This window comes from Mugil cephalus, chromosome 21, assembly GCF_022458985.1.
Source record: "Mugil cephalus isolate CIBA_MC_2020 chromosome 21, CIBA_Mcephalus_1.1, whole genome shotgun sequence".
Taxonomy (NCBI): Eukaryota; Metazoa; Chordata; class Actinopteri; order Mugiliformes; family Mugilidae; genus Mugil; species Mugil cephalus.
Window position 1 is genome coordinate 14,940,730 of NC_061790.1, and position 14,388 is coordinate 14,955,117.

The window sequence follows — 14,388 nt, forward strand, 5'->3', positions numbered from 1 at the left end:
TACCAAACAGCAAGGCACAAGTCTCGCTCCATATTTCCTTACTCCCGTGGAAACACTAGGCAGGCTCCATTTATTTTCTTTGACTGTTGTTTCTGGCAAGGCCGCGTCTCAGTAAACACCACTCGCCCACCATTGTAAATCCGACAGGCGCAGATCTTTCAAGTTAGACTCCTTTGAGGAAAAATGGAGACAGATCGGATGGCGGCGCTTGGGTTTTCCGTCTTAATGAGAGAGTGGAGAAGAGGGATGGCGTTTGATCCCTGGCATGGAAGCCTCTATTTAAGCCTGTCAACGGTCATCACTCTCTCTCTCTCTTTCTTTCTTTCTTTCTCTCTGCTTCTTTCTCTCTTTTATGGCTAGAGAAGCAGACCTGCGCCGCTGGATTTGATCAGGCGCACTTAACCCCTTTCAGAGTCAGGATTCAGACTCCTCCAGGAAGCTCTCGCTATCACCCAGAGACGCGGACCTCTCCCCCCCCCACACACTCCCCCTTTCTCCTCCCCACCTGGCGACCCGCAAGCATCAGCGCTGATTGATCACCTAGCTGGAAAAGAAAAGAAAGAGGCAGAAGCAGATCTGTGAAAATATTATTTTATTTGCAGAGCTCTGCAACGAGCAAGCCTCTCAGTCATCATGCTCCGATTTCATATCATGTGTTTGTCCAAAACCACACAAGAGCCACAAGGTTCTTCAAGGAAGTCTTGCTACAGTCGCAGCCTGATACCAAGCCAAAGACGATAAGCCCCAAGGCAAATTTCCATCCTCTCCGAGCGGACAATGAAACTTTTGAACTTTAACTTTTTAGGCAGCGGATGTTGATAGACTCCTCAGTAAAAGGAAATGTCTTTCTGATGAAGGGCTGGAGGGCAGGACTCCTGACCATCGCGGACCTGGCCTGGAAGACGCTTTTCATCGCAGCACTAATGGCTCTGCCCAATCAGGCCTGATTGGGGCTGCTAAATAAATACTCTCTCCATTTATAATATCATGCGTAACTTAAGACAAAATCAATACCTAGACCGAACACTAATAGCTGGAGGCAAAACAAACGTCTCAGCTCTGGCTGCAGTACATTTTTCAGAATGAGTCCATCAGTGACATTGGCGTGGATTTCTGACACTTCCAAATAAAAAAGCACGTAGTTTTTCATTCATTTTTTTTTTTTTTTTTTTGAAACAGGCTCCATATCAGGTTTCAATATTACATTTTAAAACTCTTCCATGCATATAAGCAATTCAAGCTTTGTTAAAGCTCATCGTTTGCTACATTTTGTCCAGTCAAATCTAAATATTGTTTCCTTCAAGTCAAACTTTAAGAATCAGGGGGGAATCTCCACATACAAGCTCCAGAAGAAATAAAAATAAAACTACCGCTGCAGCAGTGAGTGCCGACCGAAATGAAACTCCAGATTGGTACGGCCGTATTCAGCAAACAATTAGCATCAATCATCAGTCACAGATGAATCAAGGTGTCTACCCCGGGAGCCAGGGCTCGATAATAAACACTGGAGTCAGACTAGACTTCTGTGGGCTTGGGAATAAATAAAGCAACGACCTTGACATCAGCAGCTAGTAAAACGTTTGGCCGTGTGCTGGAGCATGTATGAAAGAGAGCTTTGTGTTAGTCACGAGGAATAAATACAGACAGACACAATCGTGTTCTAGTGAAAGAAAAAAAAAAAGTGAGTTATGTCAGAAGTTTCACAGCAGCAAAATTTGAACGTGCTTTTGGATTGCCAATCAAGTTAAATGTATTTGATTTATCTTCTGCTCCACTTCTGCTTTGCCATGTCTGCTATATTGAAATACCATACGCGCCGAATGACTGAAATCCATCACATCTGGAGCTGGCAAGGCGCCACCCTCCAGCGCAGACTTCTGATCTGTTTACTATGACAGACCAGAAGCCTTCTACCAATGACAGTCACGTGTTTGTTGAGAAGTGATGTTTGTGATGCTGGTTTATTTTGCCAGGGCTCGGGTCAGTTGGCGAGTTACTTGGCCAGTCGCCTCGCCACGTCTTTGTAGGCGGTCTCGATCTCCAGGTCAGCGGCACAGGTGTTGGTGAACTCATCGCGTGCGTAGGAATTCTTCAGATACCGCCACACCCCCGTCATGTCTGATGGGATGTCGTAGTTGCGGTACTTCTTAGCAACAACCTAGAAGGCAGGGCAAAGGCGTGACTACCTCCCCAGGGAACTCTACTAATACTAAAGTCAGACTTTATCTGTTACTGTATGTCCAGGCCTGTTTTAACATGCATACCACTTTTTGTACAGTTCATAAATGTAGGAATGAATTATTCTAATTGATTCCCCAGGTGCACCCTGTTCTGTACATTTTATTTCCCAGGAAGCTACTAGCAGACTGCTGTTTGAGTAGTACAAGACAATATGTGGCTGTTACTCTATTATCCATCAACACATAAAGTCTGCCCAAACAATGCGATTGGCTTGGTTTTACTTTGGCAGGACATAATGAGTTCCCAATAGAGAGGTTCCAGACCAATAAGAATTGTGCTTGGTCTGATTTCCAGGCTAAACATACTGTATAGAGCAATTGATACAACAACAATACTTCAACATTGAATGACATTCAATGGGCACTTTTAATCGGACACTTTATTGCTAGTAATACTCCAAAGCTGAGGCATTAACCTCCTGCACCCTCATAATTAAGTTTTAGGTTTTGTCGCACGTTTTTCAGCTTCATTTAAACTCGTTGTCCTCTTTAGTAGATGTTTTTGTCTGCCATCTAACAGTAGCGAAGGTTAAAATTGATTCATTTATGCTTATTAACATTTCTAATTTCGTACGAATTATATCATGTTGCTAATTAGCATGTACTCGTTTGAGGACATTGGGATTTCATTGTTCCCAAGTCTGGTTTGGCTCAGCCATGTTCAGGTATTAAAATATAAAGTTTTATATTTTGTCACACATTGGGTGACTTTATTACAATATAAATAATGACATTATCCCAGAGTCCACATATAGGGACACAGTGTTTTTTTGGTGTGTTTTTTTGTTTTTTTTTTTTTTCAAAAACAACCTCCTGTTCAAATATGATGCTTAGTTTTTATACATCTAATCCTACTAATCCCAAATACCTTGGAGAAATTAAAAATGAATAACAAATAAAAGCTCGGGTTTCAAGAGGTTAAGTAAATTATCAAAAGAAGCGTAATAATAATAAATGTTGTTAGCACTGCTGGCTCACAGAAAGAAGGTTCTAGGTGTTTGTTGTGTTTGTGTGGGAGCTCTGACCTCGTCCCACAGACCAAAGGTTAGACTGAGTGGCTATTTTTAACTTATTCAAGTCTTTCCATCAGCTGCTGATAGTAATGTGCTGCTCACATACTGATCAGTATTAATATCTAATGATGTCATATATAAGTACTAATAGCATTCTTACTTCTATTTGGGTAAAGCTTCCCAATTTGAATACTTGTGTCTGCCATACGCAAGCAAACAAATTTGGACATAATATAGCAGCATTTCTGCTTTACATAGAAATGCTGCAAAAGCATTGATTTTAATATCTTTTCGTTGTTTTTATTCTTGACCTTTTTATAAGGAATTATATTTTATATTATATTATTATATTATTTTTCCTCAGATGCCCTCCCTCTTTACCTTGACTATGTGCAGTTTAGGAAGCAGGTTGCAGTCTGCTAGAGTCAGCTCGTTCCCGTCCAGGAAGCCTCTGCTGGAGGCCTTCTCTTCCTCCATACTGTCTGCATCGATCTCCTCTGGCAGTGGGCTGTTCAGGTAGTCATCTAGCTTCTTCAGGGCTTTGGTTAAACCTTTCTCTAGAACTAAATACAGAGGTCGCAAACAGTCAGGTGTAAAGTGACATAGATTTCGCAGTGTTAAACTCACTAGATGGCAGCACAGCCAGCTCTATGACTCTAGCCCTCAAACACTGGACTCTGCTACAGCCTAGTGGAGGAATGTCATAATGACATCTTTTTCTACTGTGAGTGCAAACGGCATAAAGTGAGCGGCCCACCGGCGTTGGCTTCTGGTTTGGTGTTCTTGATGTAGGCTGAGAACTTGGCAAAGATGTCGTTTCCAGCTGTGTTGGACTCTCTGTGCTTGGCGGCCAGTCTGGGATACCTGAGTAGATGCAGGGACAGAGGCAGGAGACGCACTCAGAACAAACCATCTGGATAGCATTAACACCTGGACTGGAACTCAGCCCCGGACTTAAAACAAGTTACACACTCACTACGAATTGGCCGCTCGCCCCTTAGGTTCCCTCGCACTAAGGTCCATTTATAATGTAAAAATCTTTACAGGCAGTAAAAAGAAAGATTTAGCTAATCTGACATTTTTCTCCGCTAATGCTCACACACAGGATTGGAGGTTTTTATGGAATGACAATAACAAAAAATGGATGTAAATATGGAAAAGTGGCAATGTTTTAGATCTTTATTCATTTCGGAATCTGTGGCCCATTGATGAAAGTACTGCAATGTTTATATATTTTATTACGATTATGAACCTGGTGTCTAATTTTGAAAAATATGTGTGTATATATATATGTGAAAAGGTAAACTGTCATCAGATTATACTCAATGGGATCAGAAATTCATCAAAACTGAACATTTCTTACTGCTGAAGCTTAATGTTACAAATGTTTAACACTCAATAAACATGTTGATTTTCATTATTAACTAGTCACTGGTAATCCAACTGGATGACTGAGAACCTTCACAGACATAGTCACTGGTAATCCAGTTCATCACTCACTTTGGTTGTCATGCTTGTCATTTTCTGACAGTGGATCAGTTTGAAATATTTCAGGGAGTAATAGAACAAGAAGGGGCAGCCGCAGTGATCTGTTAGATTAAGAGCTGCAGTCGTGGCTGTCTCCTGCAGCTCTTCATCTAACAGATCACTGCGGCTGCTCTCATTAAGATCTTATGATCGACTCCTGTCATTATGCCCTGCTATATGTTGTGATGGACAGAAGCGTGGTAGAAACATAGTTATGTGTGTCACCTGAGTGCCATGGAGATGCATTTGTTTACAACAAAGTGGTTCTGATTGGTTGTGGGACTATCCAATTGTGTGTGGAGTTATTTTTTTTTGACTACGGTACTTTCTAGAACCAGGTTAGTGCGCACCATAAACAATAGATCAGTGTTGTTCACAATCTAATGGGAAAATGTGACTGTCTCACTTCCACAATTTGTTAAGTTCCCACCAGAGCTCTGTGACCTGTAGTCCTTTCCACTTTAAGGTTTTAGTGTTAAATGCATTAAATGAGCTCAATTACCCAAGACACATTCACCATTTACAAAAGATTTAGAGCATTCGTGAACAACAAACAGTTAAAGTCAGTCTTCATCAAACACAGCACTCTTTTACTGGACTAAAGAGTTTCCTGTTCTGTCAACAGCGATGCTGAAGTGAAATAAATCAACCCAAAAGCAGGACGCGTGTAGTTGGCGGTAGTATAACCCGATACTGTACGCTAAGAGCAGTAAAACCTTTGTGTTGACTCACTGCGGAGGACAGAGTGTTTCCTCGAGAAACTCCTCAATCTTGTTGATATCGGTCTTGACCTCTCCGTTGAAGGTCAGGAAAGGAGGGTGGGTCCCCGGGGCCAGGTTGTGCAGGTCTGCTGGTTTCCTGCACCGGACGGGGAGAAAAACAGAACGCAGACAAAGTCAGCATGTACAGGGCGCGTGTTTCTTCGTGTGCCTGCGCCCCTGTGTCCTCACCTCTTGAGGTCGACGGTCGTGACGTTGAACACGACTCCTTTGAGCCAGAGGATCATGAAGAGGCGCTGAGAGAAGGGACAGTTGCCGATGCTCTCTCCATCACTGCCTGCCTGCACACGGACACAAGACAGTGAGTTATGACATAATGTGAAGCAATAACTCATGCAGGGAAACACAAGCACACGGTGGAGGGATTAAATAACAGGAGCAGAGGGTGACACGACCCCAACGGGGGTTGAATATTCTCAGAAGAACAAAGTAGACGTTTGCTGCTCTGTGAGTTTGAGCTTGAGGGATATGATCCATGTCAGATTAGTGTTATGAAAATCAGTTATGTGATATTTATTATGATAAGTTACCTCAACTTCTGTCTGTTGCTTTTTGTCTCATGTGGCTGTTAGGATAACAGTATAAACTGTAACAATAGAAAGTGCTGCCATGTTTTTGAAGTTTCAATGTTTTCTGTGAACTTGTTTTTTTTTTTTGTAAAGTTCTTGCTTGATCTATTTTTTTTTTTAAACTTTTCTTTTACTTCCTGTGTTCTCCCTCTTTGATTGTTGGATTGGATTCACCCTGTGTGCTCCACCCTCATTAGTTTCACCTGTGTTAGACCCTCTGCCCATGTGTATATATAGCCCTGCCTTTCCATTTGTTCTTGTTTCGATTCAGTTGCTTGTGTTCTCTGTTCTCAATCCTTATCAGAATATTATTTTGGGGTTTGTTGTAAGTGATACAAAGGGGAAAAAAACATCATACTGAAATTCCTGTTACAACCTTAAATTAATGTCAGAATTAAAATCAAATCTACTCCCACTTACTAGAATCTGCCAGCAGTAGTACACACAGATCATTTAGTCAGAGCTTGTTAAATCAAGAATAATGAAATTACAAATAAAAGTGCAGCAGCAAAAACTACACTACACCACACTACTTATTAAGTTTAGAAATGTTTTTCAAGTGAAGAAAAAACATAGTTTGTGATATACTTATGACAGTATACACCAATCAGGCATAACATTATGACCACTTTCCTAATATTGTGCAGGTCCAAACCAGTTGTGACTCATCAGAGAATGGACATGGGCCTGTGTGTGTGCCTGTCAGGCTCCATCCGGCCGGGGATGGCATCCACAGAATGCCAGGTCCAAACTTTTCCCAGCAGAACACTGGTTTGTTGGGATCTGTGTAACATACCACGTTTTCCATGTAAAAGCGTCAGTATTAAAGTCTCTATACTTGTGGAGCGGAGTAAAAGGCACAGCATTCACTGCAAAATTGTAGTGGATTGACGTGTAAAGCATTATGAAATGAAATTGCTTGAGTAAAGTATAAACTAAAGCCCCTGACATTTGTTCTTCAGTCAGTTCACGTCTCTTATTATAATAAATAGTATATGTGGACATTTGGGAATGCAACAGAATCAGCACACCTTTTCTGTCAAGTGAAGCTTGAGTTTATTAAAATGGAGTTTGAAATGGGTTCATTAACTGTTTTAATTCTTAATATCGTTTATTTGACAATCATACGTTGTCTTTGTGACAGCGACGCTGCATGGAATCACTTCCTCCCCTTTACGCACTCGTATCCACGCAGCGATATCACCTGTCACCGTGTACGGATGCACTGACTGATGCATCGCCAGCGACACCTGATCCAGCGGCACACATGAATTATACATATTCCATCATCTGGTTCACTGACCACTGGGGCACAGAGTCGAGGCTGTGACCTGCACTCACACAAAGAGCCACAACACACAACAGAACAAGGGCACTGACCTCACGGTCAGCAGAATGGGATTTGACAAGAGGACTCAGTCTCCCTCATGATGTAACATGAGGATTTTTAAAGGAAACCCTCTTAAACTTCAGATGCCAGTAGACAAATCTCATCCCGTTTTTCTATGTCTATCGTCAAATCGTAGTGTTGACATGCTCGGACGCAAACTCTACACAAGCCACTTTACCAAAGTAGAATACATTTTGCTGTTGACAACATGTGTGCATCTACATGACACAGACAAAAAGAGGTGTCAGTCTGAAAGTAGCTGAGCCAACTCTATGGACACCAGCCACTGATGCCCTCAGCGCTGTCACGCTGCCTCTGCGCATGTGATGCTTCTGTCTGTGTATTGTGATGCCCGGGCTCAGTCGTGCAGCGGTAACACAATACACAGCCCGCAGATAATAGCCAATCAACATCTAGAATATAGGGGAGAAAACCCGACCGCACACAGACAGACCTGTTGGCGCGAGTGTATGGAACTGCTGAGTGATCCGATGATGAGTGGGCTCTCCTGAAGCTACTTCATCCATTGCACACTGTAACCACAGGCACATGCTTTGTCTGGTTACACATTTTATTGTTTTATGCTAACTCTTTCATGTGGCCATCATGTCCTTCAAATCATTCCAACAGAAAGATCAGATTAACAATTAATTGTGCTACTTTTAATTTAGTTCTCTGCATCCTTTGAGGTTTTGAGGACTGGTCAGAGATAAATTCAATTTGCTCAGTTGTTTCTGCTCAAGTCGAGATATTCCTTTGAGGACTGGGGTCTGTGATTATGACACCAAATGCTTTCCTCAGCCTCCCATGTACGTGAAGAAGTTAAGCTCAGAACAGCTGAGATCCATCAGTGTAGTCCACACAAAACTCCTCAATAAGGTATGGAGACCTGCAGGATTGAAGCCTAGTTCCTGCTCTATGTGGGTCTCCTGTATACCATTGCAGGATACTCCTCCGTCCATCTAGGTCACATCTCAGATGGCAGCAGGAGGAAAAAATATTATTCGGGTTGCATCTATGGCGAGCCCTCTCTCGATCTACATATAAGGTTCGTGCATCAGACTGGTTCTGCATGTCACACAAATGTGAGTGGAATGTAGTAAAACAAAGGAAGAATCATCCAGCTGGCTAAGGTATTGCGTTTTCTAGATATGATAGCGTCAGGTGGTTTGCAAATGGTAAGGCTTGAAGGAGATGATGGTGTGGTGATGACTGGTTTCCTAGGAGCTGGATTTGGCCCAACCAGCCTTAACACCAGCTAATTGGGTCAGTGCACCCGGCTCATCAGCTTCCACCTCACCTGCCTCAGGTTTTTTCACCTGCCTCTAACATTTCTCAGGGGAGCCAAGGTACATCTTGTTATGAAGAGCAAAACACTGTTGCTCTATCGTGGAAGGTGGTTCTGAAACATTTAATGATGTATCACACCAAACCCTATCTAAAAACAGGATTATGGTCAATTACATAATACAGTCCTTCCTGTAACTAAAAATGTTGGACTTCAGTAATGGTGCCACCATGGTGCCTGACACAGGCAGCTCACAATCAACAAGCAGCTTCAGTATCACTGTCACAGCAGTCCTGGGTCAGTGCAGAGCTCAGCGTGCCGGTGCCGCTGTAACTCTACCTCTGCTATTGGGTTACGCCGGCTTTCCATAACAACGCCGTGATGCTCAGCTGAAATGTTCCGGGGGTTTACTGTCGCTATATCGACGAGAGCTTTGGAAGATTTTAGATGTACAGATGGTCACAGTTCTGTCTCCGTCTTACCTTTACAAAAAGTTCAATATCGGGGTCTCTGTCTTGACCGTTTGTGGACATGACGCCTGGTTCTGTCTGTCACCTTGACTCTTTTTCTTCTAAAGTACAGTCCCTGTTTATCCTTGGAGGCCTACATCTTCCAGAAAACAGAAAAAAAACTCCTTTCTGAGGTCTTCTATGGACTGGAGGTGTTCTCTCACTCCTAAGTAAGTTCCCTTTAGATCCCACCACAGTTTTGATTGGCAACTTGAAGACTTCCGCTACAGTTCGGTCCTATAAAGCTGGTTATCTCCCTTGCTTGTGTCTCCCAGGTGAAGCTGAGAGTCGGTCCAGGTGGCGGTTACAGCCCTGTGCTCTGATTTAGACACAGATGGAGAGCAGCGCTAGCTCTCACTGACACAGAGTGGTAAACAGGTGTCAGTCTATACCAGGGGGTGGAGCCCCATCTCTCTCTTTCTGCCGCTGCAACCGAACCCCGACTAAAACACAGACATCACTACACCACTCTTATCTCATCCTTCCCAAACAACTTAATTTTATTGTTTTCTGCAGTTGCGTAACGGTTATTTGACTCTTTTGCTTCAAAATCTAATTAAGAGAACTTTTCGGAAACAATCGAAAATATCATCACATCCCTTCAGAATTCTCAAAATGAGATGATATTTGTGTCACTTTTAGTTTCAGCGGCTGTCACTCTGTGGGTTTTTGAGTCACTGGAGCGGCAGCGTTCATATTTAATTCATGTTCCCATGTGTATGACTCCGGCAGACTTTATTTGATCATCATCAGCAGCAGACCTGGAGAAGATTCCTCTGTGAATTATTGATGGATGGTTGATTGTAAGGCAGGAATTAGAAGTCATTTACAGAAAGACGGCTACAGCAAAAAAATTCAAGCAGGTACATTGGGCACGCCGCGAAGAAACTGAGCTGTTATTTTGACCGGCCTACTTAAAAAAAAAAAAAAAAAAAAAGGAGTCTGACAGATAAAAGTGAGACCTGAAAGTCAAGGTAAAACAGCAAAGGAAAGACGGATGGGAGGCTGACTGTTTCTATTTATAGAGCAGCTCCCTCTCCTGGTTGACAACATGCAGCACAAACCAATTACTGGGCGCTGCAGAGGAGGAAGAAGGTGTTTATTATCAGTGTTCCCGATGAAGATTGTGGAGTTGTTTTTCAAATGTGTTATTTTGGGTTTTGGAAGTTCATTAGCAAAGTTGCAGACTCCTTACAATTCATGATAATGAGCTGAGAATGCCTCTTCAGCTCTAAAAACCAAATATGGAAACAATAAACACAATAGCACATCTGTAATCGGCCTCTGCGTCAATTTGACCCCGTAGCTACGGCAACAATATCTTTTTTCGACTGCTTCTCCATCTCTGCAATTTTAGGAATCGATTGTTTTGGATCAATAAAGATGGAACAGATTGAGGAAAGGTTAACTGCGGAGGTTCAGAGATAGAGACATTTGTATGACTTGTCTTAGTTTCAGTTGACATTGTTGAAAGTGAAGCAGGAAATAGAAACAAAAACGGACACGGTGACGACTAACGTTTGGGTGGTGTTTTTAGCCAGACTGACAAGCACACAAGTACAAGTGACTCTATGTGTCCCACAGTACCCTAAAAGAGCCTTAGAAGCTGATCCCATAACAAAATTGGGGAAATAAATTGGACGGAAATAATAAATAAAGAAACTATACACCGATAAAACACATAGAATCAACTACCTAATCAGACAGGTAAGAGGGACATTACTACAAAAGTAAATAAATATTCAATAGAAGAAAACTTAGAGGAAAATTATTTCTTTATCTCTATGACATTTTATGGATTGAAAAAATTAATACACTTATATTTAATAGGCATTTTGGTGCCTTTAATGACATGTAATTTAATTTATTTCTGTATTGATTATGATAGTCTGGCCTCCATATATCATTATCTAAATTAGACAGGAAACTCCAAATCTACCTCCATTCAAAGGTAACATCTTTTTTTTTTCTTCTTCCATTGTTCAACAAGTTACTTTTTCTGGACTGTTTCCACCACCGGACTCTTATCCCTTCGCAGTTTGGAAATTTCCCAACAAATCAGTTCAAAAAGTGGATTTACCAGAGGAGATGTTTCCCTTAATGCCATTTTGTTTGGAGGCAGAACTAGACAAGTTGCTTCCTGTGTTTCCGGCCTTCATTTTTTCTTTACTCGCTCCACTCGTTTTATTTAGCATGCAGACATTTCGCAAAATGTTGGACTTTTTCCTCATGGATTTCTACACACTTGGTGATAATAAAACCAGGGTTTGGAAAGAAAAAAAAAAAAGTAACACTTTGCGTCCTCGTGAGACAAAGAGGGGCCCAAATCACTGACTTCTTGAGCTAATTATTCACCATCGGCATGAAACAGTAACAGGTATTCGTATCTTTCCGCTGTGTCAAGTAGAAGGGGGGGTGCGTGAACTCTCCTCGTGTGTTGGCACACACTTGACAAGCTGAGTGCTTTTTAAGCGGAGCCTTACTTTTTAAGACGGTGACATGAATGGCGAGTGAACATGACCTCTGAATGTGAATACTTAGCCATCTAAAAGCCTCCACTATGGAGGTCACACCGTCCTGTGTGACAGTGATACCAGTGATAACCTGTTCTGAATCAGGGGAGGAGTCGCGTAACCTCTCAGCACATATCTAGTAATCTCCTAACTCTTCTGCCCTTCTTTTATAGCTGCGCTGTGTTCGGTTTATGGCAATAGTTGAAGGTTAAACTCTTGGGAAATCTACCCACATGGGTTGGATTCCCTCAGATAGGAAGGTCAGATAGAGCGATAGAACGAAGGTGGTGGTAGTGGTACACAGAGATGGAGCCAAGGACTTCCACCGCGAACTATGGCCAGTGTTTATCATAACCGTGATATAATGACGTCTTGATAGCGTATGTGCTTTAATGTACGTATGTATACATGTAGATTGGGGGGAGCTCTCATATCTTAACAAGATTGCTTCACATCATCAAGAAAATAGGCGAAACCAAGGAAAACATCACTGATTCACCAAAAATTAGGAGTTTGCACAATTTTCCTGTCGCAGCAACTATAGGAAGGTGGCTGGATAGCCACCTGCCAGGATGTGACAGTTGTGTGGCATTCGGTTTAACCACATATCTAGCAAAGTCCGTCATAAGATTGAGTTTTGCTCGTCATTTTCACCCAACGCCAGCCTTTGCCGACGGTACTGCGGCGACACGCCATTTATCAAAAGCCACTTCTGTTCTGTTGTTACCTATCGCAAGACATTTGATGAGCTCAGGCTCCTCTGAGCTCCTTTGAATCCAGCCCAGCCCGCGGATTCAATCTCAGCAGTCCAATCAGCAAAGTGACCCCTGTGTGAGCTGATAGTAGCGCACTCCACAGAATGGCTATCACTAAAAGCAGCAAAACACACAGATGGATTTACTCAGGCGTGGAGTTCACCCCTGGTTTCTATGGTGGTACAGTAAACAGGTTAATTATTAAATGCAGCTACCTCCAGATTAAAGTCACAGGCGACGGGTTGTCCCTGCTTTTTACTTCTCAAATCACATTTATGCATAAAATGTGTATATTATATTATATTATATTATATTATATTATATTATATTATATTATGTTATATTATATTATATTATATTATATTATATTATAGCTCGCACTAAACCAGATTATCTTTATTACCACCACCATAAACCAGATAAAACTGACTTTTAAAACAGATGTTTTTGGATGTAAATAAATGCAGTACTCGTTTACATACAATATATCCAGATATATAGCACAATAGATGTCATAATAGTGCTGTTCAAAGTTTATGGCCCACGCACAGGGGCACATGAAGTGATCCTTGTCTGAGCCTGGCTGCAATCAGCAGGCCTATTTTAATATGTACAAATGCAGAATTCGTTAAGACTGAAGGAGAATTTAAGTCACTTTTTTCATGATCAGTATCATAGCAGTTTACAAAACGTGGCCTTAAGGACCTGGAGCTCTTAGTTCCTCCTGCTATCTAATGGCTCATGCTAAATATTGAGGCAAACTGATGAATGACCCCTGTCAACCCCTTGTCTCGTCTTGTTCTTGCTCTGCTCTGTTTCTTACCTTGACGAACAGGGAGATTTCAGGATTGCTGGGGTCATCCGGAGCAGCGCTGCTCTCATCCAGAGTGACATTCTCCAGAGTTGTCAGGATGTCGTCGACGGACACCTCCGGTGTGGGGTCAGCGTCGGTCGGCGTGTGCGCCATCCCATCCTCGGCATTATCCTCCACCTTGATCCGAGGCTGGATGGGCGGGTCGTCGCACGGGTCTCCCGCAGGGGCGGATGATCCCGAGGAGGCCGACGAACGCCTGGAGCTGTCGTGCGCCTCGCCGCTCGCCTCCTTCTCCCCCTTCTCCTCCTTCTTCTCCTCTTCCTCCGCCACATTTACCTCTTCCACGGGCTGCGGCTCGATTGTCACCTCCACTTTTTCCTCTGCCTCTTCTTTTGCCTTAACTTCATCCTCGTCGTCGCTGGATGAGGAAGACGAGCCGCTGTGTTTGTCTCCCTCCCTGATTTCCATGTAGTCCGGCGAGCTGCGCTCTCCCTCCGCGGAGACGTGGACCTGCACTTCGCTGTACAGCTGCGCCCTGGCATCACCTGCGTCCTCGCGGTTGGGCTGTTTTTGGTCCGGGCTGTCAGCTCCATCGCGGCCTCCGTTTTCGACCACAATCCCTTGATCTACTGTGTCATAGGTGTGCTCCATGTTCGCTGGTATTTTATTTATTTTTTTGGATGATGCACACTTAAGTGTTGACGTGGAGAATTAGAGCTGGAGTGGTGGCACACAGTCCGCCTGCCTCTGGCTGACTGAGCGCCTGTGCAAATTCCAGTGATAACTCGTGGAGACCTTTGATCCTGCAAGTTAACCAGTTAGCCAGTGCCTTCAAGGACATGCAGGTCCCCCTTCAGCTGTAAGCGTGAAACTCTTTAAGAGCAGGAAACTGAACAGAAACACTGAAAACGTGTTTTAATCTTTTTTTTTTTTTTTTTTGACGCTTGTCAGTCAGTTTAATGTAATGTTTCAATCCTTAAGATATTCATTC

The 14,388-nt window shown here is 42.8% G+C and overlaps 1 protein-coding gene across 1 annotated transcript; it reads right to left on the reverse strand.

The window, feature by feature from the left end:
• Positions 1–577: 577 nt before the first annotated feature.
• On the reverse strand, positions 578–14,161 carry clic5b (chloride intracellular channel 5b). Its single transcript, XM_047574330.1, has 6 exons — positions 13,407–14,161; positions 5,731–5,840; positions 5,513–5,638; positions 4,011–4,117; positions 3,635–3,816; positions 578–2,158 (listed from the first exon to the last, which is right to left on the reverse strand). Exons 1-6 carry the CDS (start codon positions 14,046–14,048, stop codon positions 1,994–1,996), a joined length of 1,332 nt encoding a protein of 443 aa, XP_047430286.1. The 5' UTR covers positions 14,049–14,161; the 3' UTR covers positions 578–1,993.
• Between the last annotated feature and the right edge of the window lie 227 nt (positions 14,162–14,388).